The following is a 12,806-nucleotide window of genomic DNA, read 5'->3' as shown; positions in this document are numbered from 1 at the left end:
TTGGTTGCCTCAATGTCTTGAAACTCAAGCATTTTGCTTTTGTATTTTAGGACTGCTGACTATTCCCAAAAGACATTAAGTAAAAGGGGTGAAAATGGGAGGCTCAAAAGAAGGGCCTGTGCAGTTGAGACAGAGCTGCCTTTTGGGAAAGAACAGTTAGCCTGAAACTTTTCAGGTTCAGCCCAACGTTATTTCAGCTGGGTTCATTGCTAAACATTGCACAGTCCACCCAGCATTGTGCTGCTGATACGTTTCTCTGTTACACATTGTGGCCAACGCTGTTTTCAGCCTCAGATTAATTACGAGCCACTGTGTGGAATGATGAGTGCTGTCTTCCTATTTGCTTATGGCAGTATTACCTCAGCCCTGCATTGGCTTAATGCTGCCGTAAAGTATTTCAGTATATCAAAATTGGAAAAGGTCAAAAGAGAAGAGAAAATTACACAAAACTTCCCCTTTGTTTCGTTTGTTTATTTATAATTAGAAGTTGTTGTGGTAAAAACCACAACAGAGTCATTTCTTTCCAGATACTTCATGTAATTTGAAACAGCACTGAAAATTTCAAGCAGTCCTGATCACAATCCAACTGTCTGCAAAGCTCAGCTGCAGTATGATATGCTTGAGTCAATTTATCCAATTTTTTTGGTGACATTTTAAAACACATGTCCCAAAGGGTGTTAAAGGCTGTCAATCCTGCCTTTTGCTTTGTTATGGATTTTATCTTTTGTAACAGTGCTGTGCTGTACTGGAGCAGCCATTGATTCATACCATAACGTGTCCAGCTACAACTTTTATGTCAGCAATCACTATATATCACCCAACAATTTATTAATCACAGAAATTAAGCCTTAGTAGAAACCAAATTCCCCAAACGCATTTTCCTGGGAGCTATATAAGCTGAAAGCAGACATAAATCCCTGCCTCCTGTGTGCGGTGCTCCTCGATCTGCAGGGTTTTATGCGTATGTCTTTCTGAACAGTGATTGTAAAATCTAGTGGAAGCAGTCAAATTTGCAGACTTGGGGACTTGGTAAGTAAATGCTGGGTATTGTTGGGTATTGTATTATTGTTTGATTAAATTTAAATGTATTATTTAAATTTATATTTATTATTTAAATGTGGAGGTGGGGGTTTGGGATGGTTGTTCCCTCTCCTTTCTTGTTTTCTTTTTTTTTTTCTTTCTTTCTTTCTAGATGACTCCTTGAGCATGCCCAGTGTGGTAAGTGAACAAGAAGCATACCTTATGGGTGCCATTGGGAGGAGGCGGTTCTCCAGCCATCTCTCCAGCGTGTCTGCACCTCAGGCTGAGGTGGGCATGTTACCCAGCCAAAGGTAACAACATGGGCTTTTCACCTTTTCCATTATATTCATGAGAGCAGAAATGGTGCAGGTATATTATGTGTAAATCAGAAATGTGGGATAGGAGGATCAGCACCAGCACAGTGATAATAAATTTATTCATCTTAAAAATAGCATTGGACCAAGGGTGCAGCTTTGGAAATAATGATTTTCCAGGATGACTTGTGTTGCATAAGGTCCAAAAGAAGGAGCTGTCATTTCTAGAAACCTTCCTCTGAAACAGTTTCAGACATCTCCAGCAGTTTTTTTCCTCTGCTACTACAGTGGATAGCACAAAGAGCAGATGTGATTTCTAGGTTCCGTAATGAACCAGGGGACTGTACACAATCTGCGTTGGGAGCAGGGAGTAATCCCCAGATGCTGGACAGAGGGCAGAGGTAGTTTGTTTGATTTACTTTTTTTTTTTCCATGCAGACTTTATCCTTCTTAGAACATTAACTAGCTCATCTTGGACACCGAATGTCCAGCTGAAAGACAGGATTTAACAGTTTAAAGCCAGAAATATTAATGTTGATAGAGATACCCTTGAATGCCTTATTCCTGGTTGACATGGAGTGGTGAGAAAGAGATAGGAATTTGGAAAATGTGCGCCTTTAGAGTGTAGAGAGAAGTTTTGCAGTTAAACGTGACTTTTTTTCTAAGTAAACAGTGTTTATTGTTTTGTTTTTCTGTGGCATAGTTATCCAAACATATCTGACAATGGATAGATTAATTTTTGTTAACTCCTTTGAACCTTTAAACTGTAAATTCTGCATTATCTCTTGACCAACCTTGGAAAATCAAACAACATTGTTCCCTCCCAGTCTTGCTTGGAAGTAAAGAAATAACCTTGATACATGAAGGAAAAGTAACAGCTGTGGTACATACCAGCAGAGAGAGGAGAAGTGATTTACAAGAGAGGAGTTACACAGATTTTATCTGGGAGTTTTCACAAAAGGGCTTACAGGAACTCATTTGACTTTTGAACCCAATTGATTCAGTCCCTTTGTTTCTTAAGAAATTAATATGCAAGACTGCATTTTCCCCAATCTTTCACTACAATCTTGAATGCATAAACTTCATAGGAGTCACAGCTGACTGATAGCAATGTTTGCTTTGTGCAATCCCAAGTCATGGTTCTTCTGAGAAAAAAAGAGTTTAATTACAACAGAGCTTTACTTTCTACTTTTGATGTACACCATATACCAGGAGAATCGCTTTTCATCTATGCAGGGAAAGTACAAGCTCAGCAAGCACAATCAGAGTCTACAATATCATGCCCTTTTTAGTTATGGATGGTCTCTGGGCTTTCAGGCTGCCTCACAAATGTAAACTAATTAATGCTAAGTAATATTATTACTGCTTTCCTGCTGGTAACCCAGCAGACTGCCTTCTTTCTTTCATGATTTTCCTGTGGCTGAGAGAGCTGCTCCTGCCTCAGTGGCTGAAGTATAGAAAAGCAAAGTGATTGTGTACTTGTTTGCCAGGATCCACGCCAGCTGTTTACTTACAGTTTCATTGCACTACAAGACCTTGTTTTCCAGATGTTTGTCCTTAGAGCTGTACCAGAATGAGAGTGGTCTGTAGCTCTTGGGAGGCAGATTAGTCCTCCCTCAGGAAGAACTGGCTCGTGGGGAAGAGGGAAGAAAAAAGCTTTCTATGAAGCTGGAAGTAAATAGAACCAAAATAAATGAAAATGCCACAGGAAAATGGCTTTGAAAACAGTTCCCTGACCTTATTTCCTGTGGAAATACATCCTACTGAAGTCCTTAGCTCCCCAGTTCAGAGCAGAGATGTAGACGTCTCCATGTAGTGTAAACTCCCTCTAACAACTGCTCCTGTTATCAGATGTTCTTTCAGCTCCTCTGACTCATATATGTGCTGCTGAGCGTGCGAGACCAATTAATGTTACCGTCCTTTTTTACTTTTTATTCCGTTGATATTTTTTCCCTTTAAAACAGAGACAATCGCATGCTTTTTTTTTGCATTTTCTTTCCCTAAATTCTTAATCTCCCTGCCCCTCCTGCAGTGAACCTAATGTCCTCGATGACTCCCCGAGCCTGGCCACTGAGGGCAGCCTCTCTAGGTACAGTGTTAACACTACCTGTCTGTCAGTGTGTGTGCTGGGAAACAAGCCGTTTCCAACCTCCTCTGTCTCTTCCCCTCACCTTTTGTTGCTCTCTCCATCTCTGTCTCTTGTGGCTCATTGATATTCAGGCCTGCAAGTCAAAGGTGTAGCAACCCACCTTCAGTTTTCAGCTTTGATTGCCAATAACTTGGAGGAAACTAAGGGGAAGGGGAAATAGCAAGTGAAGTAGTGGTCTGTCTGGCTAGCCTGGGTTTTTCCCCTTGTTTAGCAATTGCTTGAAAGGCATGAGAAAGATTATCCATGAGGCATTAGCTGTAGCCTGTTATAAGCATTAGTCTGGAGGCTTACACAAAACAGACATCTGTTTTTCCATTCATCTCACGATGCTGTCACCACAAAAGACTTAATAACAATATCAAGCTGTTTTCTTTAACGTTCACTAATAAAACTAATTACGATAACTGCTGCAGAACAAAGTTCTCCGTGGATGCTTTGCAGTAATTCTCATTGTTTTTGCAAAGTGTTCCTAATTCTCAAATGGCAGCTTTAGAAAGCTTGCAGGTGAACACCATGAATCCATACTTAAAATTGCCCCATCAGAACTGGAGTTCAGGCCAAGCTGTTGACCATTACCTGTGGACAGGGGAGTTTGTGTGCAAGTACTGTTAGGGCCGTGCCTGTCAAATGGGTCAGAAGTGAGCTTGGAAGGGAGGTCTGCACCTTTAACGGCCACCTCAGTCATGCCTGTCATCCTTTTGGTCCCGCTGCTCTGCTCACACCTTGCAACCCATCCTCACGAGGTCGGAGAGCTCTCGTGAGTCCCAAGAGCATCTCTCTCCTTCCAGGGGAACATGGCCCATTCCATTGGCAGCACTAGGATAACACATTACTTCATTACTTGACCACCCCAGCTGAAGATGTGGATATGCTGAGAGGCGTTTGGGGTGGGGACAGGCTGCTTTGTTCATTTGTTAATTCCTCTCAGCTGACAAATGGAGAGTTTATCGTTGGTTGTGTCACTGAGATCATCTCATGATTCATAGTGGCCTTTGTGTGCATGACTCCTGCTTTGGCAGATAGGTCTCTAAATGGTGCTGCTGTAGGAGTGGCATTAGGAAAAGACATCAGCTTGTAGGCAGAGGCAGGAATATGGTTATCTGCTTTTGTGATGCAGGAAAATTGATTGCATGGTCATCTGAGCATGCTTAAAGAGAACAGTAGCCATTCAACCAAAGAAGCCAAGGGCCATCCCTTATGTGGAGCTAAAAGCTCACCCCAGTTGGGGAGGATGAGGAGAGGAGAAGGTCTGGATCTGAGTTAAAGCCATCGTGACCTGATATCAGGTTACATCACTGTTGAGTTTGAAATGTTTTGATCTTGTTAAGTGGGAGTCACTCCTAATAACGGTGATGAGGCTGAGGAATATGAGACAGCCAAGTCAACAGATGAGTTCAAAAGCAATAATTTATTTTGAACCCTGAAATGCAATCAACTGTACAGTGGGTTCCTACTAATTTCTGTCAGACCAATTTTTGCTAGGGACCAGGACACTGTATCCTCCCCCCTGCTCTTTGGTACGGTGCTTTTCTTAGATAAAGAGCTTAACAGATGTACTTGGGAGTCAATTCTGTTAAGGTTTATTATTTTTTTCAAGTAGCGGGCATGAGAGCTGCAAAACCTTAGAAAGAAATGAAGACGGGGAAATACTGCAAATTCATATGAAAAAGCTAGATTACAGTTCCGTGAGCGAGAAAAGTCATTTCAACTGCGTTGTTAAATTTGCAAATTGGATTCCTACTCTAAAGCACAGAAGTAATGAAGCAGACACTGCAGGAGTTTATTGTGCTGTGGGGATCACAGGACAGAATAAATGTGTTTTTACATTCAGGAACATCAACTTTGAATAAAGCAGGCTTCGGTTTTTCTTACATAACTTTGATTTTGGCTGGAGCACAGTAGCAACAGTTTATGATTGCCTTCTGAATTCAAAAGCTGATGTTTAGTCAACTGACACAAAGAAATAAATCATATGGAGACTAGACCTCTATGGAAGGTAGGAGTTTTAAATAAATAAATAGTGATAAACACAAGAAAGAATAAAGCCTGTTTCCCTTTGTTCTAGAACAATTAGAGACAGCTGTGTAGAAAAGCAGGGAAGACAGGAAGGGGACAGCATTTAGGTGCTCAGAAGTAAACAGATAGCATGAGGTACTTGGAGCATATGTATCCAGCATCATGAGTTGTAGTAATAATTTGAGAGGAAAGGACATTTCCATAAATCAGGAAAGGAAAAATGAGAACTCACTGTAATGGAAATCTGTTGTACGAAGACATTGTCCTTAATGTTTGTAGTTACGCCTAACCTAGCTTCATGGTGCCTATTAGGGAACATCAGAGCAAATTCGTATTGCAAGCGTAGCAGATCTAACACCAACATGACTAGGATGTGTCTGGGAATACGAGAGCTGGAGTTCATCTACATTTTAACGCATTTTCCACTGGCCTTTGTCTACTAACCCCATCACTCAGATGCCTTGGGACATAGATAGTGCGTACATTCTACCACAGTGGCTTGGCAAGCATGTACACCTTTAACGGACCTTTAAACTCCTTGTTTCCTTTGTTTGTGTTTTAGTTTTGTCTTTTTTTTTTTTTTTGGCTGCATGGTTTATCACTTATAATTCCAACCTGACAAAGTTTCTTTTAGCCCCCACTGTGTGACTGGCTGTCATTTCATGTAGGGATGGCAACATGCTCCCATGAAGCTGGGTTTGTTTGATCTTTTACTCACCTGTCTGCCCTAACTATGAAGCAGGAGTAACATTACTGTGAAGATAAAACCTCTGACAGAGATACTCAGGGAGTGATAGAGCATCTTTGTGATGGGCAGGAAATTTTTCTATTTCGTTCTTCACAAATAAATTTATATCCCAAATAAATCTATGTAGTGTAGCAAACCCCTTATCGATCACAGTGCCTCAGGAGGGAAAGGTACTGCCAGCTGAAATGCCATTTGATTCAGTGTTCCTTGATTGGGTTCCGCAGGCTGCCGGAAACGCAGTATGTTTCTGGTCAGGTCTGGTAAACAAGGAGAGACAGAAAAGGAGGGAGGGTTTACACGGAGTCAACAATCTGTCTGCCACACTAATTTTCATGGAAATACGATCAGCAGTGCCATTCTTTGATGTGAAAACAAACCCTCACAAAGTGAAAGGTTGTATCTGAAAATTCAGCCACTCATCTGAAATTTGCAGTCTTCATGACTCTCTCCCCTTCTTCCCTCCCCCCCCCCATCACTTCTTCGAAATTTGGGGATAAAAGGCAAAAAGACAGCCACAGCAGGACTGTGCTGTGTGCTGGCAGCTCTGCCAAACTGTGCTGCTCTCTGATCCACCATTTGTCTGCAATAGTTATCTGCAATTTCAGCTCATAAGATCATCCTGAATTATACCAATTTGTGTAATGATTCAGTGCTGGAAATAAGCATCCACCAGCTCACTAAACTCATTTCACTTATGATATAAGCCAGGCTGAAAATCACAGACTCCAGCAGGAAGACACGAAATCCAGCCTTTCTGTTGTTCACCTTTCTATTGTTTGTCTTCAGTGCACAGGTTACTCCATGGGAATCATTTTTCTCCTCATGTATAGCCTCTGTGCACTCACGTGGTCCATCTGCTCTCTTTATCTAATGACTTTTTCAAAGTATTTTCATGATGCATGTGAAGTGAATTTGTTTTACCACTCTAAACAGTGTTTTGTACTGAATACATCTGTAGTCTGCCTGCTACAGACAGGTATGTCACATCACCCGTAGAGCCAAGAGCTGCTGTTCCTTCATCAGACATTGTAACAGTATTGGCAAAAGCCAGTCCAACAGCAAATTATTTTTTCAAGACTTTCTCCAGCCAATTCCTACTTAATTCACATACTGGCAGGAATCGGTTTTTATGTAAACATAGAAACAGGAGATGAGGAAAGTTCTACAAGCTGCAATTTCAGGTAGTCTGGATCACAAATAAAAATTTGAGCGCGGTCTCTCTGCTCTAATAAGGAACAATGTGCTGCTTCTGGACCTACCAGTCATATGTGCTGCAGTTACTGCCTGGGTTAAGAACACAGTCTTGCTCACAGGAAGTAACTCTGAGGACTCTGCTTATTCATGGGCGGGTGTTTGCATGGTGTTTAGGATGCTTTGTATGTAAATCATGGTAATACCCTACGTAAAAGCTGGAAAATACGTTCCAGAGGCTGGTGATCTCATTTGGAAGGGCTGTCTGGGGGAGAAAAGGACTCAAATATATCTTGTTTGTTCTGGCTTTGAGCTTGCATAAGCTTTTCCTTTTTTCCAAACCACTGCAGCTGTGGTGAGATTGCCGAAGGCATGGCTAGGCTTAGGAGGCTGTGGTCAGACAATGAGAAGAGAAATAGTTTGGGGGGCTGAAGGTAGTGTCTCTCCCCTGAAGTTGCCAGTTGTCTCGCCAGCAGAGCTGGTGGAAGCACATACATATGGTTTAAATGCAAAGTCGGGCTTCGGTTTAAACTGATGAGAGGAAGGAGTAGGACTTTGAGCTCAGTTAACCAGACTTTGACCTGAAGCAGACCAGGAAGCTCTCATGTTCTCTTCTACCAAACCTATGACAAGCAGTAACTTCTGCCAAAGGGAAGAATGAGCTGTTCAGGAGAGAGGACTTTTTAAGCCTCTCCACAGACATCCTTCATGTCTTGTCTGGCCATGTCAAACCTTAGGTTTACCTTCTTCCTCTGCTCCTGTAAAGGCAGATATTAAACCTTCACTCTGTTGGTGGTACTGAGCTCCTCTGGGGAGATCCAAGGAAAACATCTAGAGAAAAGAATGTTGTTTTTCTTTAGATTAATGCAGGCCAAAGGCAAAATGGATTGTAATACCGAATCCTCAACAGTGCATTCCAGATATAGCTGGGAATTGCTTAAATAGGACGTGTGGCTCAGTGGATTCCAGTCTGTCCCAGATAAGCAGCTGCCTTCTCTAAAGGAAGTCCATCTAAATGTTAGTTGCTATTGTAACCATATGTCTCCCAGACATAGTTCATTCAGTTAAAATGTTTTGTGACCGCTGTCTGCTAAATGAACAATTTTTAACTGTTTGGAGGAATATACTACTTTGATGAAAATGAGGGGAGGGTGGTATTTTTGTATGAAGTAGATTTAATGATCAGTCGAATAGTAGAATGAGATGGTGTGTAGCTGAGTCTGTTTTATTGCTAAAGATTGTTTTACTGCAGATTTTCAGCTGTTTTGTACCAAGATATTAAAAACTAAAAATGTGTGCTTTTATAAATGTATATATATAATTTATGTTTATTTGTATTTTTTGTTCATTCGCTACAAAGAGACTCAAGGCTGCAAGTGTTGAGTGTGAGGCCTTGTTCACATAACTCATGCATCCATTATGTGAATAGATCCTTTGTCACTTTGTGTTTGTTTTTTTGTTTGTTGACTTAAATTGAAATTAAAACCAGATGACAAAATTGTGATGAGGCTGTGGAGTCTATTTGGGAGGAAAAAAATATCTTTTACAACATTGTCCTTAAAAACGGAAATGCAAACAAGAAGGCTTTTGAGCTAGGAGCTGATATTCTTGCCTTTGTTGACAAAGCCTACGTGGCAAAGGATGCAGAGAAGTGAGTGTTGGCTCAGTGGGATGCATCAATCAATGACTGAAAACTGAAATTTGCAGTTATTTATAGTTGGATGCTACGTGTGCGTGGCCAAGTCCTGAATGCCATGACTCCACCTCCCACCCTCTCCTAAGCCTTGGAAGCCACAACCCAACAGACACGTCCCCCCCATCCTTCAAAGACAGTATTTGCTCTTTGAAGTGACTGTGCCATTAGTGGTTTATCTACCTATCTATTTATTTATTTATGTCAGTCACAATTGCCAGGACACCTGCTAGTTACACAGGGTGCTTCTGTGCTTGGCCTAACGCTGTCGACATCTAACAGGGTGGCAAGCGTGCAGAGTGAGCCCGGACAGCAGAACCTTCTTCTGCAGCAACCCCTGGGGCGGAAGAGAGGCCTACGGCAGGTGAGACCACGGGGCGTGAACAAACCTTTCCTTCTCTTTGAGTTGTTTTGTTGTTTTTTTTTTTCTAATTTCGTATGTTTTGAAATGATTTCTGCATGTAATGTTTCCCTTTTACGGGTTCTGTGATACTCTGGCTAAGTTAGCAGGACCGTAGTGCAAGTTGTAGTTGTGAGACCTGGCAAACTGGTAAGAAAGAAGGCGCACTTTGAGTTCCCCGGTTCTTTCCTCTGTGCACTTTTGTTGGTTTTGTGGGTTTTGTTTGTTTTTTAAATTCAAATGATGGTTACACAAAGCACATCAATTACATTCAGTATTAAAACTGAAAAGATCCAAAACACAGAAGTTCAGTAGCTGTTTTCATATGAAGGAGATGTCTGAGCCATTGAAACCTTAAAACGTGTATCTGTATCCTCCCTACAGAGGACAAGTTGTGCAGTACATGAACATACCTCAGCCTAACGTGACTCTTTCTTCCAATATCTAGCTTCGACGACCACTACTGTCACGTCAAAAAACTCAAACTGAACCTCGTAGCCGTCACGGAGCTAGACTTTCAACCACCCGGCGGAGCATCCAGCCAAAACCAAAACCTAGCGGTAAGGCAGTGCTGCATTTCCAGAGCCAGCACTTCATATTTTAAGTAGAAAATACAATGTTGTTTTAGATTAAAGGAAAAGTTAGCACGTTTGAAGAATATGTAAGCTGTTTTCATCGTAGAAATAAGAGGTGCCATGTTTAACTAGTTTGTGTTGAGGTTGGTAATGACTGGAAATCGTTATCATCAACTTGCTCTTCAGTAGCCTGTACTAAAGGGAAGCCCCAGCATGCTTATCCTTTTCCCTAGTAAATGGATCAGAAAATCGCCCTCTCAAAACACTTTAATGGTGTCAAGGCCAGCAAGGTGAAACTGGACATGGGCAGTCAATGATCGTGTTTCTTAAAAGTGTGGAGGATATAGGGTATGTGTCCTTCATTCAGGATGCCTTGTCCAAAAGCTCTGGATGTGCAAATCTTGAAGCTGCTAGTAAGAGTGGGAGAACGAAGGAAAATTCCCACCATTTGCAAGCTTAACAGTTCTGAGTTTAAAGGGCTGTATATGGAAATGAATATGGGACTGTCCGTGCAATGTGTTTCCAGGAGTCAGCATTGTCAAGCAGAGCGGGTAGCTCTATTCTGTATATCTAAAGTGAGCAATTAACTTTGGAGGAAACACCTCAAAAAGCAAAGGTTGCTTCAGAACTTCCTGGGTTTCCAGACAGGACTGTGCTGGGGCAACAGCGCTGCTGGAGATACTTGAAACATAAAACTTGACCAGAATGATTAAGAGTGGGAGCAGGGATATTTGTTCTACTGTTAAGCTTTAGTCTAGCTGTTGTCAACCCATGATATTCTTTGTTATTGCTGGGTAGTGAACTCAGTCAATGGCAAGAATGAGGGGTAATCAGCTGCCCTCTTTCTTTTCCAATTTTCCTGCAAAACCTGGGGCAACTCCCTTATGTATTTGTTCTTAGTTTTCTTTTTTAGTTAAGGGCAAAAATGCCTAAGTCACATGGGAATCCAATTCATTATATTCTGGGGTGGAAAGATGTTATGGGTGATATTTATCTCACCAAGCCATGACAAAGACAGGTAGGGTCAATAGTCTTCAGGAGATCCCTGACTCTTGCTGTGGCTTTAGAGGAAGCCTAGGAGTAAAAGGCTTTGAGATGAGACGCCATTTAGACAGCTTATAAAGATGGAATGAATCACGAATCCCGTCTTAGCTGTAAAAACACTAGGGATGCTCTCTGCTCTCTTACTGTGTTTTCCTTCCCAAATCGTAGCATTTTAATACTCAGCTTTCTGGGCTTTGTACCCTTCAGCGGAGCAGAAGCGGTCGGTGACTTTCACTGAAGCTCAGCCTGAGGCAACACCACCGTCCCCAGCCAACCCCCCTGCTCCAGCAGCTCAGCCGCAGGGCTGCAGCCACAGCAGCCCCCAGGGGAGCAGCAAGCAGGAAGCGCCAAGTAAACCTGTGCTGACTTCCTCGCCCGCCATCGTTGTAGCTGATCTCCACAGCCAGGCCATTGGCCAGGTAACACGACTGACAGTTTTATCACGTCTGCCCACTGCTTCATCTCAGCTTTGCTGATTTAAGTTGCAGGGCAAATATTTATCGCTGCATTACAGCAGTATAACAAAAGCTGGCTGATGAGTAAAGGCAGCATCTTTTCTTAAGGCTGAATTTGCTGTCCTACCCTCTGCTTTTATAAACTACCTGCTTCTCGGTCTTTGCAGTAATTCTTAATTTGTAAATATATTTCCTGCATCTTTCCATCATACCTACAAGTCTTTCTGGACCTGTGCAAGTTTTCATCAGCTGGCAATTACAGCTTGTTCTCTGAGAAATGAGTCCTTCAGGAAGGATTACTTCGAAAACTCACTCAGGGTTGTTTTAGCAAAAGCATCACATTTCAAAAGAAGCTGCTTGTCCAACATTTTTCTTTGTTGGACACCACTGAGCACAGTGAGAGACAATCACAATCGCCACTTCAACACATTAGTGACATTGTGGTCACTTTTATACCCCAGCTATCTCATGTCTTTTGGGTGTATGGACTTTGCCACGAACAAGTATAGGACATCTTTCTTGAAAACATACTATAAAATGAAATGAGGAAGTGTTAACAACTGAAAGCAGACAACTTTTCTGGTTATTGTTACAGATTTCATTCACCAGCAAAAAAATTTAATAGTTAGGGCAGATTTTTAGGGATTTATAATCTGCAAATGGCCCTTTAATGGTAAAAAGTAGTTCTGAATGAGAAAATACTTTATAGGTGTTCCCTAGCTCTTCCCCCCCTCACCCTTTTTCTCTGAACATGACCACTGGCTCTCCTCAATTGCAGAGTGAGGCACTTTCTACTGAGAAGGAGAAAGAGAAAGAGGAGGGTTTGGACTCCCGGCCAGCCACAGCACAAAGCACCCCACCCACCCAGCTCTCTGACACCGAGGACTACGCTGGCCTTGAGACCACCAGCTTACTGCAGCACGGGGACACGGTCCTTCACATCAGTGAGGACAATGGGATGGAGAACCCCTTGCTGGCCACTCACTTCAGCTTCACACATGTGGAGCTTGGGGAGACCGATGTCGATCTAGATGAATCTCACGTTTAACTCTTGGGGAAGTGCAGTAGTGCGAGGAGGAAGAGAAACTGTACCTTCTCCTTTGAGTTCCCTGGTAACTAGTAACTAATTCAAATGAGCACTTTATTATCCAAAAGCAGAATATAGCTAACAGCCTATTGCTGTAGACCAGCTAATTTCTGT

At 42.1% G+C, this 12,806-nt stretch overlaps 1 protein-coding gene across 14 annotated transcripts in view; it reads left to right on the top strand.

The window, feature by feature from the left end:
• The window catches only part of UNC80 (unc-80 homolog, NALCN channel complex subunit), a 128,924-nt gene extending 116,266 nt beyond the window's left edge, over window positions 1-12,658 (top strand). For 11 of the 14 annotated variants that reach the window (XM_083842102.1, XM_083842101.1, XM_083842106.1 and 8 more), the window contains 6 exons: window positions 1,193-1,331; window positions 3,367-3,423; window positions 9,414-9,495; window positions 9,980-10,091; window positions 11,358-11,569; window positions 12,384-12,658. In XM_083842102.1, coding sequence (XP_083698228.1) covers window positions 1,193-1,331; window positions 3,367-3,423; window positions 9,414-9,495; window positions 9,980-10,091; window positions 11,358-11,569; window positions 12,384-12,653 — 872 coding nt within the window. In that variant the 3' untranslated portion in view covers window positions 12,654-12,658. The remainder of the gene's footprint in view (window positions 1-1,192; window positions 1,332-3,366; window positions 3,424-9,413; window positions 9,496-9,979; window positions 10,092-11,357; window positions 11,570-12,383) is intronic. The other 3 variants (XM_083842098.1, XM_083842095.1, XM_083842104.1) reach the window with 1 other exon arrangement.
• Window positions 12,659-12,806: the final 148 nt, after the last annotated feature.

This window comes from Anser anser (genome assembly GCF_964211835.1).
Source record: "Anser anser genome assembly, chromosome: 6".
Lineage (NCBI taxonomy): Eukaryota > Metazoa > Chordata > Aves > Anseriformes > Anatidae > Anser > Anser anser.
Note: the sequence above shows the minus strand (reverse complement) of the source record. Positions and strands in the feature narration are given on the sequence as shown.